The sequence below is a fragment of the Chiloscyllium plagiosum genome, chromosome 13 (genome assembly GCF_004010195.1).
Source record: "Chiloscyllium plagiosum isolate BGI_BamShark_2017 chromosome 13, ASM401019v2, whole genome shotgun sequence".
Taxonomy (NCBI): Eukaryota; Metazoa; Chordata; class Chondrichthyes; order Orectolobiformes; family Hemiscylliidae; genus Chiloscyllium; species Chiloscyllium plagiosum.
The window spans coordinates 47982566-48005821 of NC_057722.1; the positions used below are offsets into that span (position 1 = coordinate 47982566).

The 23256-nt window shown below is 39.5% G+C and overlaps 1 protein-coding gene across 1 annotated transcript in view; it reads right to left on the reverse strand.

Moving 5' to 3' along the window:
- Positions 1-12769: 12769 nt before the first annotated feature.
- Positions 12770-23256, reverse strand: part of LOC122556315 (heat shock protein beta-7-like) — a 33705-nt gene continuing 23218 nt past the window's right edge. The window contains exons 2-3 of the mRNA XM_043702943.1: positions 20050-20195; positions 12770-13042 (exon numbers count right to left, since the gene is read on the reverse strand). Of these exons, the coding sequence (XP_043558878.1) occupies positions 12857-13042; positions 20050-20195 (332 nt within the window). The 3' untranslated portion in view covers positions 12770-12856. The remainder of the gene's footprint in view (positions 13043-20049; positions 20196-23256) is intronic.

Here is a 23256-nt window from a genome sequence, read left to right on the forward strand (position 1 = left end):
CAGAAGCCGTGTTTATTCAGGTCTTGTGCAGCTTTTCTTAATTATAAAGTTACATGGATACTCCATGTTGATAATATTAGCCTCAGAATCACCACTTGTGCAATAATTGTTTTGTACGGCAAATTTTGCCTAACAGTTCCATGTATGGAATTAATTCAATTAACTTTACTTTTGGTATCAAGGATAGTTGTGCATTTAAACTACAACTTGTAATTGATCAAAGTTTTGTCTTTAATTTTGTTTTGTGCTATGAATGTTCTGATTATATTTTCCGATCCAGAATTCAATAAAATAATATCTGTATATTAGAGTGAGTTCAGAGTTTAACAAAAATGTCAGTGTTTATTTAAAAATAATTTGTTTATCTTGAAACTATAAGAAATAATAAATTTTAACCAATATACATTGTTGTAGATTTTCTTGCTTGAAAAAACTGAATTTATTTGTTCATTGCCAATTAATTTTGTAATAACCCAATTTAAGATTGGTTATTATCACTGGTACAGTACTTAGTGCAATGCATCATGAGCTTTACATAAAAGCACTGTGGATTTTGAAGATTTGAAATAAAACTGAAAGTGCTGGAGAAATGCAACAGGTCTGAAAGGTCTCTGGGAGAGAGAAAAAGAGTCCATGTTTTGAGGCCAGTATGACTCATCTTCAGAGCTTTATTTAAGTTTTTAGTGATTCTTGCAGTCACTATTGAAAGCAAAGAAATATTACATAATACAGTGCATTAAAATATTTAGTACAAATCATGACAGTTTTTGCTGCCATTGAAGTTCGAATGCTTATTGCTGTACTGTTATGGAAACTCAGACTATTAGATTAGATTCCCTACAGTGTAGAAACATGCCCTTCAGCCCAACCAGTCCACACCGACCCTCTGAAGAGTATTCCTGAAGAAGGGCTTATGCCCGAAACATCGATTCTCCTGTTCCCTGGATGCTGCCTGACCTGCGCTGTTCCAGCAACACATTTTCAGCTCTGAAGAGTAACCCACCCACCCATTTCCCTCTGACTAATGCACCTAACACTATGTACAATTTAGCATGGCCAATTCACCTGACCTGCACATCTTTGGACTGTGGGAGGAAACCAGAGCACCCCGAGGAAACCCACGCAGACACAGAGAGAACGTGTAAACTCCACACAGACAGTTGCCCAAGGCTGAAATTGAACCTGGGACTCTGATGCTGTGAGGCAGCAGTGCTAACCACTGAGCCACTGTGCCGCCCACTATTGTTGCCTCCACTTTCAGACTGCTGTTGAAATGGGCTTCTGTTCATTCCTTAATTTCATTCTCCAAAGGGCTATTAAGGATGCTGATACTCTATATCAGCGTGCCTGTTCCATGCCAGTCAGTTCACCAGCACCAACGACGTTGCTTATAAGTGAGCCAGCCAGCATAGTCGGCTGCAGCTCAGACTGAAATGCTGCAGTTAGCAGCCAGACATCCAGTCTCAAAGCTGCTGAAGTGTCTCCTTTAAGAGCATATGAAGTCTCTTTGATAAAATTCCAACAGCTTTACAAACTGTAGCCATGAACCCTGTTGTAAAAGCCCCATTCAAGGCAGCAGGAAGATAAGCTTGCACGCAGGATTAGTCGTTTTTGTTTCTGCTTGAGTGGTACCTCTCCTGTGAACTTTCAGAAGAAGAGAAAATCAAAGTATCACTTTAATGCTGGCACACTCTCACCTAACACCAAGTCAACAGAAAGCATACTCAATTTTGTTTGGCCCAATGTACTCAAAGCAGGATTATTCACCCAGGTTTTGGGGGCAGTGTATCAATCTGGGGAGTGCAGAATTTCCTATAGAAGTTGGAACACACAACCAAGAACTCAAAGATTACCTGTGAAAGATTTATTTACTACTTGGATATTTCTGGTTTACCAGGTTTTGGGGGCAGTGTATCAATCTAAGAGTCACACTGCTACAGTCCTTCAAATGTCTTGGCTGCTGTCCCTATAGAAAGATTTTCCACTTAATACTGTGCAAATTTTTCTGGATGAAATGCTCAGTAATTTTTTCTTGGCAAAACATGTGATGCATTAACACAATTTGCACATGATTTAGTCTGTTTTTTTTTTTATTTGCATAGTTTATGCATTTCTGCTTTTAGTACTGCTTAATAACTGCCAAACCCACTCAAATCATTTGTAAAGGTTCATGCTTCTGATGCAGGACATTTGTACTTGATGCTGTGTAGATTATTTAATTCAATAGGACAAGATTAACTTTTCTGCAGGTTATATATTCCAAATGATAGTACAGGATAATATTTCAAATAGAGCTTTATTAATCAGATTTTTTAATGTAGGGTTTAGCCAACAGAATCAAAAATTCTGCTGATATTTTCACAATAGTTTGTAATGATTATGAAATAAATAATTCATTGTTATTCATCCATCAATTAGATCATTAAGGGATATAATGTTATGAATTTATACATTTTAAGATGATTCACAATTCAATCCATTTACAAATAAGTGCATGTATTTAGAAATATTTTTATTTTAAATTCAGACTAGGATTTTTAATGATCCATATTCTGTGGGACTGTGTTAAACTATCACATTATTCCTTGTTCATGTTTGATAATTACAACTGGAGCAATAATATGTGCATGTTTCATTGATAACAAAGAGAAACAATCACTGGTGGACATATTGTCTAAACGGTTAGCAACAAGAAAAGGGAGTGCGGAATTTTCTATAGAAGTTGGAACACACAACCAAGAACTCAAAGATTACCTGTGAAAGATTTATTTACTACTTGGATATTTCTGGTTTATTTTAAATACTTCTGCTGGTTATTATTGTACAAAGTGCTCAGACTTCTAAAGTTCTGTGAAATGTTTTTGCTCTATTTATAAAAACAAATCTCTTACTTTACCTCAAAATTCTTCACATATAAAGTGCTGATGGCATCATAGGACACCTCTCAAACTCACCATTGGTTTACTGGACAGGATCTCTGTATCAGTGACTGAAGAGGTGAGGCAGATTGAAGAAAGTACAGTTCAGCCAAGAGATATGAAGAAGTAAAAACCAAAGCAATTTGAAGTGTAATAAATCAATCTGGATAAATAATTCCTAGTTTTGACTTATTATAATAAAAGAAACCTAGTATTTGCATAATGAAAAGCTCTGATGAAGGCAATGGCAGTTTCACCACAAATTGTCTGCCTGTCCATCATACTGCAAATGTCAGTCAGATAAGGGAAGAAATACAGACTTGAATCAATACAACAGGATGGGTGGAAGTAATTGAGATGGTGTAAGGCAGTGACTGGCAGAAAGCCATGGTTATAATATGGGCTGAAGGGTGAGTGCATGTTCTCATGACTCCACATTCAAGAAAGTCATTTTAAAACCATTTCATTTTTGATGGCAGTCTGTAGCAGTCCTTTTAAGCACTGGTTCTGAACACAATATGTTTCTATGTTGCCCTGACCTGGACAGCAACAAATACAAGAGGCATGGAAGGCAACAGCAATGATCACCAAAGCAGTTTTCTGTGGAGCACCTGTACCCTGAGAATATCGATTGAGCATGTGTGAAAGGAACTGTGTCGTGGTGAACTCAGGTCACATGGAACTAGCACTTGGCTGTGTACGTTTTCTCTCCTACCATGCCTTGTAAATAGTTGTGGTTAATAGTGCTTGATAGTATTCACTCAGGTGAATGTAGACATCATCTCACTACATGCTAGCAGCAGTGACTGGATAAATGCAACCTGTGGCAAGGAATGTCTGAAGTGAAGACATTAAAGTGTTATGGGTGAAGGATGGAAACATAAAACAGGAGCAAGAGTAGGACATTTAGCCCTTTGAGCCTGCTCCACCATTCAATATGATCACAGAATTATTGCAGTGCAGAAGGAGGCTATTCTGTGTATTGTGCCTGCATAACCTCCTGCCTTTTCCCCATATCTCTGCAAACCATTGTTGTCCAAAAGAAAACCCAAGGCTTTCTTGAGACCCTCAACTGAACCTGCCTCCACCACATTTCCAGGCAGTACATTCAATATTGTAACAACTCACTGTGTGAAAAAGTTTCTTCTTATATTACCCTTTCTTTGTGTTGACATCACTTTAAATCTATGCCCTCTCATTCTTGTTTCTTTTACAAACCAAAACAGCTTCTCCCTGCCCAAGATTTTTAAAACCTCAATCTGATTTTGTCTTAGCATCCTTCTTTCCAGGGAGAACAGTCCCAACTTCTTCAATCTTTCCTGAGAGCTGAAGATTTTCATACCTGGAACCATTCTGGTAAACTGCCATTGTATTGGCATCTTTCTTATAACGTGACACCCTCAACTGTGCACAATACTCCAGGTGAGGTTCAACAAGTGTACAAGTTCAACTTCAGCTCCTTGCTCTTCTAATTTACACCCATATAATATATTTACTGCTGTCTCCAGCTGTCCTGCCACTTTCAATGATCTGTGCTCATATGTATCCAAATCCCTCTGCTCCTGTACTGCTTTTAGAATTGAACTCCTTATTTTATATCTCATCCTCTAACTTAATGCCATTTTCCTATTTTCTCCCCATACCTCTTGATGCTTTAAGATCTAAACATTTGTCAATCTCTTTCTTGAATACATTCAGTAACTTGGGCTCCACGGCTTCTGGGGTGGAGAATTCGATAGATTCACTAATCTTTGGGTGAAGAAATGTTTCCTCATCACAGTCCTAAGTGACCTACCCCATATCCTGAGAATGTGACCTCAAGTTCTAGACTGCCCCAGCCAGCGAAAACATCCTCCCTATATATAGACAGACCAGCCCTGTTAGAATGTTATACATTTCAATCAGAACCCTTCCATCTTTCTAAAGGATACGGCTAGATCAGTAATTTGACTGCAGAGGTGAGAAAAATATCTGAGGAGAAGCTCAGAAGCAAAGGAAGCATCAAATAATGGACTTCAGAATTACCTAGGGATTACGGGCCGCACAGTGGTTAGCACTGCTGCCTCACAGCGCCAGAGACCTGGGTTCAATTCCCATCTCAGGCAACTGTCTGTGTGGAGTTTGCACATTATCCCTGTGTCTGCGTGGGTTTCTTCCGGGTGCTCCAGTTTCCTCCCTCAGTCCAAAAATGTGCAGGTTAGATGAATTGACCATGCTAAATGTGGGCGGCACGGTGGCACAGTGGTTAGCACTGCTGCCTCACAATGCTAGAGACCCGGGTTCAATTCCCGCCTCAGGCGGAGGGTCGGTGTGGACTTGTTGGGCCGAAAGGCCTGTTTCCACATTGTAAGTAATCTAATCTAATCAAACTGCAAAGTGAATTCCCACATAAAAGCTAAAAAGTTGGGAAGAAGGCCTCCAGTAGACAATGCTACAAGCAGCAATGGAAAATCAATTAGCCACAGTGAGGGAAACATCACGTAAATCACAGGTACATAGATGGATGGGGAGGAAGCAAGCATTCAGAAAATTCACACATGGCAAGCTTGTAAACGAAACATTAAACGATCTCACCAGTAAGAATTAGCCCCAGAAACTAGAGACAAAAAAAGAAACTCAAAGATCTGACTGCCTACATATTGGGATTCTAAAAGAGATAGGGTTGGAGAGAGTGCACTGGTCATAATTTTCCAAAATTTCTAGATTCTAGAATGTTGCCAATGAATTGAATAATAGTAAATGTAGCAATTAATAGAAAGGAAGAAAAGAGAAAACAGAACTGCTGGTTCGTTAGCTTGATGTCTGTTGTCTGAAAAATCCATTAACAGTTTCGTTGCTATAAAATCCTAAAATCAAAGAGAATCAATAGTTTTTTTTAAAAAGGGAAATATGCTTAATAAATATATGTTTGAGTATGTAACTGCTCGAGCATCATTTGCTGTAGTATATGTGGATTTCCAAAAGAAATTTGAGAAGGTTTTGGGGTACTGTATTAATGTGGCTGGAAGGTTAGTTAATAGGGAAGAAGCAGAGTGCTGGGTAAATCAGACATTTTCAAGTTGATATTTACAATGTATATTAGTTACTTAGATGATGATAATGTATCCAAAGTTACTGATAATCCAAAGCTTATTGAGAGTGTAAGCTGTGATGAAGACGCTAAGAAGTATAGACATTATGAGTTGATAACAAGATGCTAGATAGACTATGATGTAGGGAAATGAGAAATTATTTAATTTGATAATAAGCATAGAATTTTTTTTTTTAAAAAGCCATTAAAATTTTTGATGTTGATGTATAGAAAGACTTGGATAGACTAGTACAAAGGAATACAGAAATTAAGATTTAAGTACAGCAAGCTATTAGAAAGGCAAATACCATATGAACTTTTACTGCAAGGGACCTGACATACAAATGTAAACAAAGCCATGGTACAGTTATGTCGGGTTTTAGTAAGAAGACAACTGGAGAGGATGTGTGCTGTGTGGGCTCCATACCTAAAGGAAGCCACATTTATTATGGAGACAGTGAAGACTCTCAGTGTGAGCGAGTTGGCCTATGAGGAAGCATCAAATAAATCAGCCTGATACATGTCATAGTTTAGAAAAGTGGGAGGTGATCTGAAAAAGCATATAGGATTCTAAAGGCATTTGCCACTATGGGTATTGAAATGTTGTTGCCATGGTGGAAGAATCTAGAACGTGACCTCAGGATATGGGCTCAAACATTTGGGACTGAAATGCTGACAAATTTCTTCACTCTGAGGGTTGAGATTCTTTGGACTTCTCTACCCAGCAGGTTGTAGACTGTTGAGTATATTCACGGCTGAAATAGATAAATTTTGATCTTTCAAGGATATGGGGGCGGGGGAAAGTTGAGTTGAGGTGGGAGGTCAGTTGTGATAGTGTTAAATTCCAAAGGAGGTTCAGTGGTCCATTTGGCCAATTACTGTTGCTGTTTTCCATATTCTTAAACGGATAATTCCGTTCTGGCAGAGGATCAATGGACTCATGATGTTAACTCTGCTTTTTCCCCACAGATCCTACCAGACCTGCTGAATTTCTCCACAAATTTTTCTTCTTGGTTTAGACCTGCAGCATCCACACTTCTTTGTTTTATTTAATCAAGTTGTGTTCTCCACATAACCATCATTGCCTTTGTAACATCAACTGCAAATGTGTTCGAAGCAAATGTAAATATATTCAAAACTGAGGCTCTCTTATCTGCAGCTGTGAGATGTAATCAGTGCTAACTCTAATACACGCTGACAAAACAGTTTGGCAATATTGCTTAATGATACTTAAGCGAATTGGGAGGTTGCCTTAGGAGAGCTACCGGCATTATCTCCTAGTGCTTCAGCTTACAAGCTTACCGGGTTTACCTGTCAACTCGTTATTCCTTCCATTCAGTTTAAATTAGGTTGTTGGAGGAGAAAATGATCCCATCCAAGGTCTTCCAAACAATATTGTCAATTTTTTAATTACTACAGAAAACATTTCATGCATTCAAAACAAAACTCCAACTGGCTTTCATGAGAGAAAACATTAAATCATTTCTGGATGTGTTAAGTGCATTTTTGTGTGTAGACATTTCAGGCTGAATGAGCAATCAGTTTCTTTGACTCAAACCAGTGAAGAGTTATTGTGCTCATAATCCGACAGTGTATGTATGTCGCAGGGATCATTTCCTATCCTAGATGCTATTGTGATGTTATATAATAGGTTCTGGATTTTCCCACAGGGCAGCAGTGTCCTGGTGACCCCAGCATTTGGGTGCGGTGGCATTAGTGGCAGCAACAACATGTCTCCTTCCAGCGTTTGGAGATGATGGCAACAGCAAAATTCCTCCCAGTGATCAGAGGCAGCAGAGTCATCAACGGCATCAATGATTGATGTGAGACTCGCAGGCTGACCTAGACTCCAGGCTGGGGCTGAGCATTCCAAGCACTGTTATGGAGATAAGACCTCAGATTTTAATATGTGGGCATTTGGCTCTTCTTTAAAAAAAATTTCTGTATATTTTATTCTGGCAATCAACATGGCACCAGAGAATAGCAATTTTGTACACTTTTAACTGTAACTGTAGAATGGCAAAGAATTTGTTGGTGAAATTGAATTCTATACTCTGGTCACAGGCGACACTGGTCAGCAACTAAAATAAATTCAATCAAATACCGCAGGAACAAATGAAAGACAGAGAGAATGTGTCAAAGGTTGGCCAAACCAAAGGTCCAGCAGGTTCCCCATAAAGACCCATTTTGAGCATCAACAGCATTTCACAATTGTAGATGACTTGATAAAAGGCTCTCATGCACCTTCACTGCAACAAGATATTTAAGAATTCAGGAGATTACCAAGTGACTGAGCGAGGGCTGAGGCATCTGAGGAGTGGGCCCAGAGCTCAAAGGTGACTGAGAACATCAGTGCTGATTATGAAACTAGTACTGGCCAAGTAGTTAATGTCCCACTGGAACAAAAGGGAAAAAAATCAACTTATGTTTGGAAAATGGTTTATGTTATTGCTGTTGACTATTTTCTCCTCGGTGGATTGAGATGAAAAGGTTCCATATTATCACGTCTTTGGCAGTTATTAGGAAATGATCACTATACATGAAATCAGTAAGTGATTGTGTCAAGAAATGGACCACGGTTTGCATACAAACCTTTCAGCCAGTTTGCACTTAGTTCTGGATTTGAATATGAAACAATCTTGTTGAGATATCCGCAGTGGAATGATGAAATGGAGCATTAGATCCAGACAATCAGTCAACAGCATTTAAAGCAGAAGGCAAAAGGAGGACCACAAGATAAACAGTCAGCAGCACTTAGTGGAATGGCTGAGTTAAGACAGAGAGACAGTCAGTCAGTCTTTTGTTAAATATTTTTCTACCCCCATCCAAGAGTTTTGGTTCAAGACAAACTGGTTAAGGAGAACTGTCATAGGACTACAGCATCTTTATAACATTGTTTATTGAATGTTAAGATTAAGTGCTACAATTCATGATTATCAGAGATATGCCAGATATATATTATTGAAAGACTATTTGATAAACTCTATTGCCAAAGGCTAGTTGGTTTACTCTATATGCTTCTCTGCATGTATTTCTCTCTGCCAATCTAACTGACTCCACCCACACTGTGCTATTTATGCCTAGAGGAGCTGCTCCATGACATCATTGCAACGTTGCTTTAGTGTCCTAGAATCCTTATCCAGCACCACTTCCCAAGACTTTCTTCCTGTCATTAACATTTATGCTACATTATCAAATGAGTTACTTAGATTATTTTCTTCTATTACATTTACAGGATATTTTTTCCATATATCTCCAACCCCTCCCCAAGTCTTTGACTTGATTAATTTTAACTGTCAAGAAGGTATTTGGCAAAGTATAGAAACATTCAAGGTAAGGTTGGTGAGATTTCCTTTTCTCTGCTGGCTGCTAGATCAGAAATTTAATCAGCATAGTTGTCTTAACACAGACTCTGAACTATGGGATCAGGAGTAGATAGCAACACTTTATTGTACACCATGGTGATGCCTAATTTTGTTTCCATTCCGCAGCCAGTTCCTGCAGTAAGAATGATAGATGGATAGAATGAAGCAACAGTTGCAAGAGATTTGTCCCTTGCTGGATCTAAAAGGTACATTGGGGCTGTCCAGGCAGTTGCATTCTAACAGTATCCTTTCTATGAAAGGTCCTTTATCAAGACTGGTTGTTATGTTCCAATATAGGTGATGTTTTGTGTAGGAACATTTATTACACATCTTTGCCTGTCTATTCCAGAGTTGACATTCCTCTGGAAGTGATCTAGATTGCTCTATTATTGTCCCTTGGAACCCAAGTTTTCAGTAATACAGGAAGTTTCATCTGTGCTCCATCAGCAGTTCATATCATGTCATCTTGTTATCTGTGAATATAAAATTAACAATCTGAGGGAAAACATAAATTGTAAAACATATATTTCCTAAAGGTCTAAGAGCATCTGGCATTATACTAAACAAAAACCCATTTTCTTTGGAAGTCAGGTGGAAGAACATAGACAATTGTCAATGATCTTTCAGAGAATGCCATATCAAATCTTTTGTGTGTTTATTTCACAGCTGGCTGGGAACTGTGTAGTGTATTCAGTTTTATCAAGGCTATTGGATTGATCAGTTCTGCTGAATGAGACAAAAAATCTTGTTCTACTTCTTGGTATCAGTAAATGTTTTCCCAAGCATAATTGGAGTGATGTATTTGAATTCCCTGGTATTTTTAAAAAATATTAACACCACATAATCATTATTCACACCCACATCCTATCCACGAAAGCTGTTATGTTTATCAGGATTACACTTATTAAAAGTGGTAATTAACTCAGAAGCACTTTAACATGAGAGAATAGGAAAGGTGATATATGATATGAATGCAAGTTTCAGTGGTGACTTTACCCACTTGGCTATAATTTGACATCATTGTTGATGAGGGATTTCTTCTTCCCACTTTATAATTTATTCTACTTGTAATGTTAAATGATATGTGTTAATGCTCCAATGTGCTTAGCATTCTCAACTCTTACTATTTTGTTTAAAGGTGAAACACCTCCCAAATTAAATGGTGCAAATCCCAAGAATTCCTAAACAGAAGCTTATAAATAGGGTCAGAACCCCATGTGGGGTCACAAGCTAATATTCTGGAATTGTGAGCTCTGAAGCAGCAATGATCACCATGGAGACCTGACCAAATTATAACAACTATGCTGTTCTATAATGGAGCCCCATCTCACTGTGGATCATAACAACTTTTGAGCCTCAAAATGAGCCACAGTGGGAAAACATTTGGAAGGCATGGTCACAAACTAACCTGAAAAGGTTTAATCACTATCAATTATATTCAACATACAACTTCTGTGATGAAAGGTTTGTGATTTTTAATACATTTAATAAATATATATATTTTCATAAATTGGATTTCAAACCATATGGTTGGTTATGTTTGTTAAGGGTCTTTAAAAAATTTAGAGAGTCCTTTCTTAAGCATCATGGATAATTCATTATGTGTCACAGAGCAGATAACTGCAAAACCCCTGGAGTGTTAATGGAAGATTGTTGATTTAGTGGTGTTAATGACAGGGGACAGTTTGGTGGGAGAGTGAACACTTAAAGGCAGTGCTTGGTTTTGGTTTAGAATAATCAATTATTGATTTTAACTTTGAAAAACCCAGAAGGCTTTTCAGGCAGATTTAAAGGGGATGTGACAATAGTTTCTCTCCTAAAAAGCAGTACAGGACAATTAAGAAGAAAGCACAGCTACTTTTAGGGAACCGTTTAGCTTATGACATACTTCCAGATCAGTATTTATTTGGAAATCTGCAGATCATTAAAAGATTGAGAAATTCCTTGTAAGAAAGCTGTCACAACTCACAGAAATGGAGAGAAGCAATTATATCAAATCTAAAGATTTCATACAAAAGTGTTATATCTGTGGCTCTGAATTACTGTAAAGTGGTGGAGTTGGAGAATAGCTAAGTTGGAAGTTTTGAGGAATAGCGAGAGGCTGGATAGGCAAGGGCTGTTTTCCCTGGAGTGTTGGAGGCTGAGGGGTGACCTTATCGAGGTTTATAAAATCATGAGGGCATGGATAGGATAAGTAGACAAGGTCTTTTCACTAGGTTGGAGAGTCCAGAACTAGAGGGCAGAGGTTAAAGGTGAGAGGGGAAATATTTAAAAGGAACCTAAGGGGCAACTTTTTCACATAGAGGGTGGTTCATGCTTGGAATGAGTTGCTAGGGCAAGTACTGGAGGCTGGTACAATTACAACAGTCAAAAAGATATTTGGCTAAGTATATGAATAGGAAGCGTTCAGAGGGATATGGGTCAAGTGATGGCAAATGGGACTAGGTTAGTTCAGGATATCTGGTCGGCATGGATGAGTTGGACTGAAAGGTCTGTTTCTGTGCAGTACAACTCTGTGACTATGACTTTATGTCTGACATCCAGGGCTCCCTGATTGAACAAAATTAACAGCCTCAGTCAGAGAACTCATCTTCTATGCTTTCCATCTGGCTGACCTCATTACAGTCACACCCACTTTTCATCTTCACTTCGTGCAAGATATAACACAGCCACCTTCAAAATGTGTCCTCATTTAGGAAATTGTGATTTCTTTCTATGCTGCATTGTGCTTTCTTTCATTGTTACTAAATTTCTAATGGCTGAATATATTGCCATCAATATATTTTTCCCTATTGAGTATGGCCAATGTTAATCTGTTCCTATAAAATTGGAAAAGTACATTTCTCCACATCTGCAATAAAATTAAACAGCCTGCGAACATGAAATTATCTGTTAGAGAAACAGAATCATAGCAGTTTCAGAAATCTACTTTCATTGCTGGGAAACTCCAGTATCCAATTACTGATGGATTGTGAACACATATCATAACTATAACTATTCTCTCCATGCTCCATAAATTCAAAATACAAGCAATACTGGTTCAAGGCAGGAACCTTATCCCATTACCATCAGGCTGCTGAATGATTTTCTGAGTATGGCTTTGATCATTTTTTGCCACATTGATTTTAGATATGTTTAAAATAAATCTACAGTAGAGAAGGGAATTGAAATGAAACTGTGGAGTTTAACGTATTTGATTGTAAATGTAATTATCAAAAGGCATAAATAGTACACAGCTCTCAGTGACAAAATAAATAACTTCCCAGCAACATTATCAAAATTACAACATTCAAAGTGCAATTAGCTTTTAGAATCCATTATTTTCTACCACAGAAAAAAAATATGCCTGTATCTGTTGAATTGAGTGCACATCCTCAGGAGCATTGTGAAATTTCTAAAATAAGATCTGTGCAAAGTTGTATATAAACATTCATCGTTGTTTTAATTAATGTTGATGAGGCAGCATGGGTAAATAGAGTGCTACAAAGCCAAGGCATCTACATCTACAGCTTAACTTCACTTCGATAAACTGGCTGAGGTGATTCTGCTTGATTTAGTTGATTGCTTCTAATATTGATGATCAGAATGCCAACATCAGTCAGTGAACAGCCGACAGACATTGGGTCCATATCTTCAGGGAGCTGACTCTTATGAGTGAAAGTGTTTAGAATTGTTCCATCTTCAGCCACCTGTAATCAAGAAAAACAAATGTAGTCAACTTGTGAGGTAACAAGCCACAAACATGTTTATTTTAACAAATGATAATTTTATGTAATAATCATTAACGTTCATTTCGATGTTTTAAGTTTGTTTAGGATAATGTTGTTTGTCTACATGAGAAGTAATGACACTTATTGGCTCAATAACAGTTTATCACTTTGTTAAAAATCACACAACACCAGGTTATAGTCCAAGAGGTGTATTTGGAAGCACTAGCTTTCAAGCGCTGCTCCTTCATCAGTGCTCTGAACGCTAGTGCTTCCAAATAAACCTGTTGGATTATAACCTGGTATTGTGTGATTTTTAACTTTGTACACCCCAGTCCATACTGGCGTCTCCAAATCAAGTTTATTATTTGGCTTAGTGTGAAATTAATGTTGAACGGAATTGATTTTGAACCATGGATCAATGAAAGTGTTGCCCCTCTAAGTTGTATCAAGCTTTGCTCTCAAGTCTAATTAAATGACATTTTTGTTGTCAAGGTTCATTTTACTTTGTACAGCTTTGTGATGCACAAATAATAATGTTTAGACTATCAAGTGCAATCAATGGCATATAGATAGATTAAGAGAGTGAGCTAAAATTTGACAGATGGATCAATATGGGAAAATATGAGGTCCATTTTGCTTTTATTTTAATCTTTCTTTTTTATGCCAAATGTGCTGGAGAAACTCAATAGTCTGGCAGCATTTGTGAAAGTAGAAATAAAATTAACATATTGAATCCAACACAAATGTTCTTTGAAACTGAAGGGACTGGAAAGGAATAGTTTTTAAGCCATTGAGAAATGGAGTGGGGCAGGCACAAGTGGAGCAATTTGAGAGGGTGCCAACAGAAAAAGGCAAATGAAGTCAGGAGGAGGAGGAGGGCAGCGCAGTGGCTCAGTGGTTAGCACTTCTGCCTCACAGTGCCAGGGATTCTGGTCCAATTCCAGCCTCAGGCAACTGTCTGTATAGGAGTTTGCACGTTCTTCCCTTGTCTGCGTGGGTTTCTTCCGGGTGCTCCAGTTTCCTCCCATTGTCACAAGATGTGCAGGTTAAGTGAACTGGCCATGCTAAATTGCCCTCAGTATTATGGGATGTGTAGGTTAGGTACATTAGTCAGAGGACATGCAGAGTAATAGGGTAGGGGAATGGGTCTGGGTGGGATATCTTTGGAGGGTTAATGTGGACTTGTTGGGCCAAATGGCCTGTTTCCATACTGTAGGGATTCTATGATTCTACGAAGTCCTATTGGTAATAGCAACATGGATGAAGAGGTGGTGTTAATAGCAGCAAATAAGTGAGAGTAAAATCATGCAAACAAGACCTGGGAAAGATGTAATCAAAATGGAGAACAGAGAACTGGGTGGCACGGTGGCACAGTGGTTAGTACTGCTGCCTCACAGCGCCAGAGACCTGGGTTCATTTCCCGCCTCAGACGACACTCTGTGTGGAGTTTGCACATTCTCTCCGTGTCTGCGTGGGTTACCTCCGGTTTCCTCCCACAGTCCAAAAATGTGCAAGTTAGGTGAATTGGCCATGCTAAATCGCCCGTAGTGTTAAGTGAAGGGGTAAATGTAGGGGAATGGGTCTGGGTGGGTTGCACTTCAGTGGGTCAGTGTGGACTTGTTGGGCCGAAGGGCCTGTTTGCACACTGTAAGTAATCTAATCTAACTTAGTATTGAGTCCTGAAGGCTGTAAAGTAGTTTCCATCTATATTCCCTCTATTTCCTTATAACAGATTAGCTGACTCTTCTGTCACTCCAAACAACTCTTCAGTCCCCATGGCACCTTCCTATGCAATGGGATAGATATAACATTTGCCCTATTATCAACGCAGGGTCTGAAGCCCCAAATACACCTTCCATGGACAGCAGCAATGTACTTGTATAACTTCCAATGTAGTCTGTTGTAGTTACTGGTCACAATGCAATATCCTCTCCATTGGTGGGGCCAAAAGCAGACTGGCTGACTGCTTTGTGGAACATCTCACTCTGTCCATAAGAATGATTCTGACCTTCCAGTCACTTGCCATTTTAAGATACCAACTTGCATTCATGTTAACGTTTATGTTTTTACCTTACACTAAGCACCTTTCAGCTTTCAGAACTCCGCTTAGATTTCAACAACTTCAATCCCTAACCTCTGTCCTCCATTTTGATTACACTTGCTTTTCCTGACCTAACATCAATCCTCATTAGATCCTTGCCACAATTGCCCCCAACCCCAGTGTTGTATTTGGATAGGTTTTCTTTCAGCAAAATTGACCTGTTTTCTGGTGTTGACAACCCCTGTTCATCTGTAGCCTTCCTATGCCACCAACAGCACAACAGGCGCACACAAGCTATTCCACTTGCTCATCCTTTGTGCCTCCCCACCTTTTGTAACAGGATAATAACTATCACTTTTCCAGCCTTCTTCAGTTCTTTAATCTCAATATATCTCCACGGGGAGATATATTGAGACTAAATTGGCCTTGAAACATTAATTTTGTTTCTCTCCTTATAGGTGATGCCAGAACTGTTGAGTTTCTCCAGCACTTTGTTTTTACTTCATTTCTCCAGCATAAGTAGTACTTTGTTTTTGTAGGAAAAGAAAAGACTATTATTTAAATGAAGAGAGAGTGCAGAGAGATCCAGATATCCTTGTAGGTGAATTACAAAACTTAGCAGACAAATAGAATACTGATGTTTATTACAAAGGGAATGGAGTAGAAAAGTGTGGAAGCCCTGTCCAACAGCACAGGAAATTGATGAGACTGCATCCCAAGCACAGTGTACAGATCGGTCTTCCTTAACTGGATAGGGATCTAACCTGCATTGGAAGCTATTGAGGGAAGGTTCAATAGGCTGATTCCTGAGGTAAAGAGGTTGCCTTTTATGGAAAGCAGATAGGTCAATATTTATTGGAATTTAGAAAGACACAAGATTCTGGAGAGACTCCATCTCACAAGGGAATTTAGAAATAGAAGGAATTCTTTTAAAATAAGGGCCTCCCATTTAAGGGAAAGATAAAGAGAATTTTTGTTTTATTTCAGAGGATCATTATTGCTTTATATTGTGCTTCAAACTAATGCTGCTACCTTAACCCTGAGATCCAAGCCTGGAGTATCTTGGTCTGTCCCGAAGATTGTTCGCCCTTTATCCCTAAAGTTCTTCAGCTTCTCATATGCTGTGACATTTTATTTACATCTGCACATAGTAGGGAATCATCAACTGCAGCTTTCGAGTCTAAGATCTCTCTAGATGTTCTTTCTAGACTGGTGTTTTCTCTCCATTGTGTCAGATGATCAGTATATCCTCATAGAGTCATAGAGATGTATAGCACAGAAATAGACCTTTTGGTCCAACTCGTCCATGCTGACCAGATATCCCAACCTATTCTAGTCCCATTTGCCAGCACTTGCCAGCACCTGGCCCATATCCCTCTAAATCCTTCATGTTCAAAGACCCATCCAGATTCTTTTAAACTTTGGAATTGTACCAGCCTCTACCACTTCTTCTGGCAACTCATTCCATACACATACCACCCTCTGCATGAAAAGGTTGCCCCTTGGGTCCCTTTTATATCTTTCCCCTCTCACCTTCAACCTATGCCCTCTAGTTCTGGACTCCTCCACCACAGGGAAGACACCTTGTCTATTTATCCTATCCATGCCCCTCATGATTTTATAAACCTCTATAAGGTCACCCCTCAGCCTCCGACGATCCAGGGAAAACAACTCCAGCCTATTCAGCCTCTCCCTATAGCTGACATCCTCCAACCCTGACAACATCCTTGTAAGTCTTTTCTGAACCCTTTCAAGTTTCACAACATCCTTCTGATAGGAAGGAGACCAGAATTGCACGCAATATTCCAAAAGTGGCCTAACCAATGTCCTGTACAGCTGCAACATGACCTCCCAACTCTTGTACTCAATACTCTGACCAATAAAAGAGCATACCAAATGCCTTCTTCACTATCCTATCTACCTGCGACTCTATTTTCAAGGAACTATGAACCTGCACTCCAAGGTCTCTTTGTTCAGTAACATTCCCTCGGACCTTACCATTAAGTGTATAAGTCCTACTAAGATTTGCTTTCCCAAAACGCAGCACCTTGCATTTATCTAAATTAAACTCCATCTGCCACTCCTCAGCCCATTGGCCCATCTGATCAAGATACCATTTTAATCTGAGGTAACCTTCTTTGCTGTCCATTACACTTCCAAGTTTGGTGTAATCTGCAAACTTACTAACAATACCTCCTATGTTACACCCAAATCATTTATATAAATGACAAAAAGTAGTGGACCCAGAACCAATCCTTGTGGCAATCCACTGGTCACAGACTTCCAGTCTGAAAAACAATCATCCACCACCACCCTCTGTCTTCTACCTTTGAGCCAGTTCTGTATTCGAATGGCTAGTTCTCCTTGTATTCCATGAGAACTAACCTTGCTAACCAGACTCCCATGGGGAACCTTGGCAAAAGCCTTACTGAAGTAAATATAGATCACGTCCACCACTTTACCCATCATCAATCTTCTTTGTTACTTCTTCAAAAAACTCAATCAAGTTTGTGAGACATGATTTCCCATGCACAAAACCATGTTGACTATCCCTAATTAGTCCTTGCCTTTCCAAATCCTGTCCCCCAGGATTCCCTCCAACAACTTGCCCACCACTGACATCAGGTTCACTGGTCTATAGTTCCCTAGCTTGTCTTTACCAGTATTTCTTAAATAATGGTACCATCGTTAGCCAACCTCCAGTCTTCTGGCACCTCACCTGTGACTATCATTGATATAAATATCCCAGCAATCACTTCCCTAGCTTCCCACGGAGTTCTAGGATACACCTGATCAGATCTTGGGGATTTATTCGCCTTTTATGCATTTCAAGACATCCAGCACTTTCTCCTCTGTAATACAGACATTTTTCAAGATGTCACCATCTATTTCCCCAGATTCGGTATCTTCCATGTACTTCTCTACAGTAAACATTGATGCAAAATACTCATTTAGTATCTCCCCCAGCTCCAAACAAAGGCTGCCTTGCTGATCTTTGAGGGGCCGTATTCGTTCCCTCATTACCCTTTTGTCCTTAAAATATTTGTAAAAACCCTTTGGATTCTCTTTAACCCTATTTGCCAAAGCTATCTCATGTCCCCTTTTTGCCTTCCTGATTATCCTCTGAAGTATACTCCTACTGCCTTTACACTCTTCTCAGGATTCATTCGATCTCTCCTGTTTATACCTGACATATGCTTCCTTCTTTTTCTTAACCAAGCCCTCAATTTCTCTAGTCATCCCACATTCCCTATACCTACCAGCCTTTCCTTTCAGTTTGACAAGAATATACTGTCTCTGGACTCTCGTTATTTCATTTCGGAAGGCTTCCCATTTTCCAGCCATCCCCTTACCTGCGAACATCTACCCCCAATCTGCTTTTGAAAGTTCTTGCCTAATACCATCAAAATTAGCCTTCCTCCACTTTAGAACTTCAACTTTAGATCTGTCTATCCTTTTCCATCACTATTTTAAAACGAATAGAATTATGGTCGCTGGCCCCAAAGTGCTCCCCCACTGACACCTCAGTCACCTGCCCTGCCTTATTCCCCAAGAGTAGGTCAAGTTTTGCATCTTCTCTAGTAGGTACATTCACATACTGACAGGAAATTTTCTTGTACACACTTAACAAATTCCTCTCCATCTCAACCCTTAACACTATGGCAGTCCCAGTCTATGTTTGGAAAGTTAAAATCCCCTACCATAACCACACTGATAGGTGAGATGTCCTTACAAATTTGTTTCTCAATTTCCCGTTGACTATTAGGGGGTCTGTAATACAATCCCAGTAAGGTGACCATCCCTTTCTTATTTCTCAGTTCCACCCAAATAACTTCCCTGGATGTATCTCCGGGAATATCCTCCCTTCAGTACAGTTGTAATGTTATCCCTTATCAAAAACAACACTCCCCTCCTCTCTTGCCTCCCTTTCTATACTTCCTATAACATTGGTATCCTTGAACATTAGGCTGCCAGTCCTTTCCATCCCTGAGCCATGTTTCTGTAATTGCTATGATATCCCAGTCTCATGCTCCTAACCATGCTCTGAGTTCATCTGCTTTCCCTGTTAGCCCTCCTGAGTTGAAATAAATGCAGTTTAATTTATCAGTCCTACCTTGTTCTCTACTTTGGTCCTGCCTGCCCTGACTGTTTGACTCACTTCTTTTCTCAACTGTACGAGTCTTAGATTGATCTCTTTCCTCAGTATCTCCCTGGGACGCTTTATATAAATCTCATTATGCTATCATTGGTCTTCGGAATTTCCTTCCACAGAGACCAATGGAAGCAGGTTATTAAATTATTTTGAAAGGCCAAGTTCGAGGTTGTAGTCACAAAGGAAATAGCGTTTTTTTTAGGGGGGAGGGGAGGGATGGATAGAAAGTGGAGGTGAGGTCTGAATAGCTTTGCAGTGCAAGTTTCAATGGACTGACTGGCTCACACGTGCTCCTACTGTGGTGAAGTTTCATCAGCTGTGAACATGAACTCATTACAAACACCAACTTCAGGACAGCAAAGTCCAAATCATAAGCAATGTACTTTTTACTGTTTCTATCTTTTTTTATGAAGTGTCCTTTGTTTCTTGCAATTTATAAGCCCTTCATTTCATGCTCCAGTCATAAATAGGCATCTCTCAATTCACCCATTCTAATCTGTAGCATTCAAAAAGTCTTTATGCTACAGATTGTATTGATGCTAATTTTGTTCTTTTATATACCATAACTACAATAAAGTTCTACATTTAGAAGGTATAATGTTTTCTCATATTATGCAAAATAGTCAGCTGATTGTGTATGTAAACAAAAAGGATTTTCATCCTTATGTAAGCTGCTATTTTTAAAAGTTTACTTGTAATTTATGCATATCCATATGTAACTACACAATCTATAAATACATATAAAAACGTATGACTTGTACAAGTTTAATCAGCATAATATAAAAAGTGGATCTTTTCTGCTTTGATGACAACATGGTAATTGTACATTGTAACAATAACTTCTTCCGGATCAAACTGACTGACATCAGCTGTAACTTGATAAATATCCCCAACAGTTCTGACATTGCCAAGACTTCCTGGACGACCAGATACTGGAGCTGTGGCATTTAAAAAAAGAAGTGAAATGCAAAGAGGGAAAGGAAAGGACGAAATACCAAAAATCCTAGAAATACTCAGCAGATCTGGCAGCATCTGTGGAGAGAGAAAGAACAGAGTTAACAGAGTGAATGTTCTTGACCTAGTTCACTAACAGATGGAACTTACGCCATTAATAATAATAAAAAGTTGCCTCACAGACCAGTCAAGCATCTGACATAGTCACAGTCATGGAATCATACATTTTATAGACAACGTTGCAACAACATCATCACTATCCCTGGTGTGTCCTGTCCCACCCAAAGACAGACTCACCAAAAAGGAATGGTGCTGTGGTATACAGTCATGCAGGAGATCTCAATGTCTCTCAGCATCAGGTCAATCACAAACAAGAAAACCTGCTGTTGTTTGCCACCAAGCATCCTCCCTCAGCAGCTGAATTGGTGCTCCATGTTGAAAATCAGTTAGACAAGGATAGCAAGGGCACAGAAACAACTCTGGGCACAAGAATTCAATGTCTATCACCAAGAATGGCTCAGTAGCACTACTATGTTGGCCAATCCTACAGGACATGTATTCCCCACTGAGCCCATGGTAAGTACTGCAGAAACCAACAAGAGGAAAGAACCTACTGAACCTTGCCTTCACCAATCTACCTGTTACTAAAAATGATTTTGTAAGGTTGACAGGGCTGAGTGTGGCAGTTTAGATTAGATTCCCTACAGTGTGGAAACAGGCCCTTCGGCCCAACCAGTCCACGCCAACCCTCCGAAGAGAAACCCACCCAGACCCACTTCCCTCCAAATGATGCACCTAACACTATGGGACAATTTTCCCATGGCCAATTCACCCTAACCTGCACATCTTTGGACTGTGGGAGGAAACCTGAGCACCCGGAGGAAACCTACGCAGACACAGGGAGAATGTGCAAACTCCACACAGACAGTTGCCTGAATTTAATAACCCACTTCCATATTGGTGCCAGATGGTCTGTCCTTGTTACTCCTTTTTAACTTATCTGTTGTGGTTTTAACACAATGGATTAACTCACTAAGCCATTTTAGAAGACCAGCAAGAACCAACCATGTTGCAGTAGGTCTGGAATCACATGTAGGGCAAATTAGGGAAAGATGGTAGACTTCCCTTCTAAAGGGCATCCTAACAATCTATGATAGTTTTACGGCATTATTACAGAAGCTAGCTTTCAATGTCAGTTCCATGAGCCACAATGATGAGTTTGGTCAAGTGACCCCAGGAGATGTTCCCAGATCTCTGCATTTCTATTTCAGTGACAACACCACTAGATCACCATGCCCTGTTAGAAGAATGAAAATATCTTGGGAAGGCTGAACAATGGGAGGAGATTAGAGATTGATAAGGTAGGACCATGCAGGAATGTGAAAAGTCAACATGTTGCTTGACAGGGAGTCAATGCATGTGAGACAACATAGGAGTGCTGTGTGAAAAACTCTGGTGATCATATCTTATAGCATCCAGATGACTGAATGTACAGCAAAGGAAAGATGGCCCTGAGTTGTCAATGGAAAAATCAATCCTTCTGGTTACAAAGGCTACAATGAGAGACCTAACAGCTTACGTTATAATTAAGACTTGTTTTACATTCCTGGAAAATAATTTTGAGTAGTCACTGACATTTTTGGAATCTTATGTAGACTAAATAATTTTACGTACATAAAATCTTCCAACAAATCACAAATTTATACACTCAGAATAGAATTTTCCCCTCTGCTGAATAGTGTGAATGATAGTAAGAAAGGTGGGAAAATAATAAAAACAAAAAAAAAATTCATTTCTCGACATGGAGAAAAATTTTCCCCTCAATCTTAATAATGGCAATTTTAGAATCTTGCTACTGATCAATGATTATCATATTTCCAAGAATTCACATCTCATTAAAGTACAATTCACTTTATGTATACCCACTTCCAATTCTCATCTCCTTTACTGTAAGACTAGACAGCAGAAGTGCCGGAGACATGTAAAATCAGAGCTGGTAGCTGCAGCTCATTTGATATTTGGTGTCATCATTCTTCCCAACTAACTCCCTGCACGTTCCATTGTCACGATCCTCCTTAATCCTTTGTGAGTGTAAGTCAGCATTGGCAAAACACTGAACTCATCACCAAAGCTTGAAGCAGCTGCTACCAGTGGAGAAAGATTGCCATCTAAGGTCTTCCTGCTAAAGTATAATGAGGGTCCAGTCAGTTGTCAGTCTCTCTTGATGCCTCAGCAGGTCTAATTTCCTGCATAACAAGAAAATGCCTTTGTTTTTGCAACTGTAAAGAAACTCTGAAAATACCAAATTTCCAATGTTTTGTTTGTTTTTTTTTCTCTCTGCAAAGACTGATTTATAACTTTTGTTAAAAAAAAATCATCTATGGGCGTGGAGGGAAGGGGGGGGGGGGGTGGGGAATCCAAGAGGATCACGTTGCAGAGCTCCGCATCACAGCACAAGCAGGATGAAATTCTAACCTGCCAAACCCGGACCATTGAGATAGCCTGGGACTCTGGAAAGGTCGTGGAGTCCCAGGAAACTGTGAAAAATCAACTTACCTGAGCTTTCAACGTCCAGAGATACCGATGAAGGGAGGTGGAGCATCCAAGGCCGGGCCTGCAGCCCAGCCTGCAGGATCCTTGGATTCACTTACCTACCAGGCCCTGGTGAAGGAGCTCACAAAATCTCGCGAGATATTGGGTAAGCAGATAGAGAACATAGAACATTACAGCACAGTACAGGCCCTTCGGCCCTCGATGTTGCGCCAACCTGTCATACCAATCTGAAGCCCGTCTAACCTACACTATTCCATGTACGTCCATATGCTTGTCCAATGACGACTTAAATGTACTTAAAGTTGGCGAATCTACTACCGTTGCAGGCAAAGCATTCCATACCCTTACTACTCTCTGAGTAAAGAAACTACCTCTGACATCTGTCCTATATCTATCACCCCTCAATTTAAAGCTATGCCCCCTCGTGCTCGCCGTCACCATACTTGGAAAAAGGCTCTCCCTGTCCACCCTATCTAACCCTCTGATTATCTT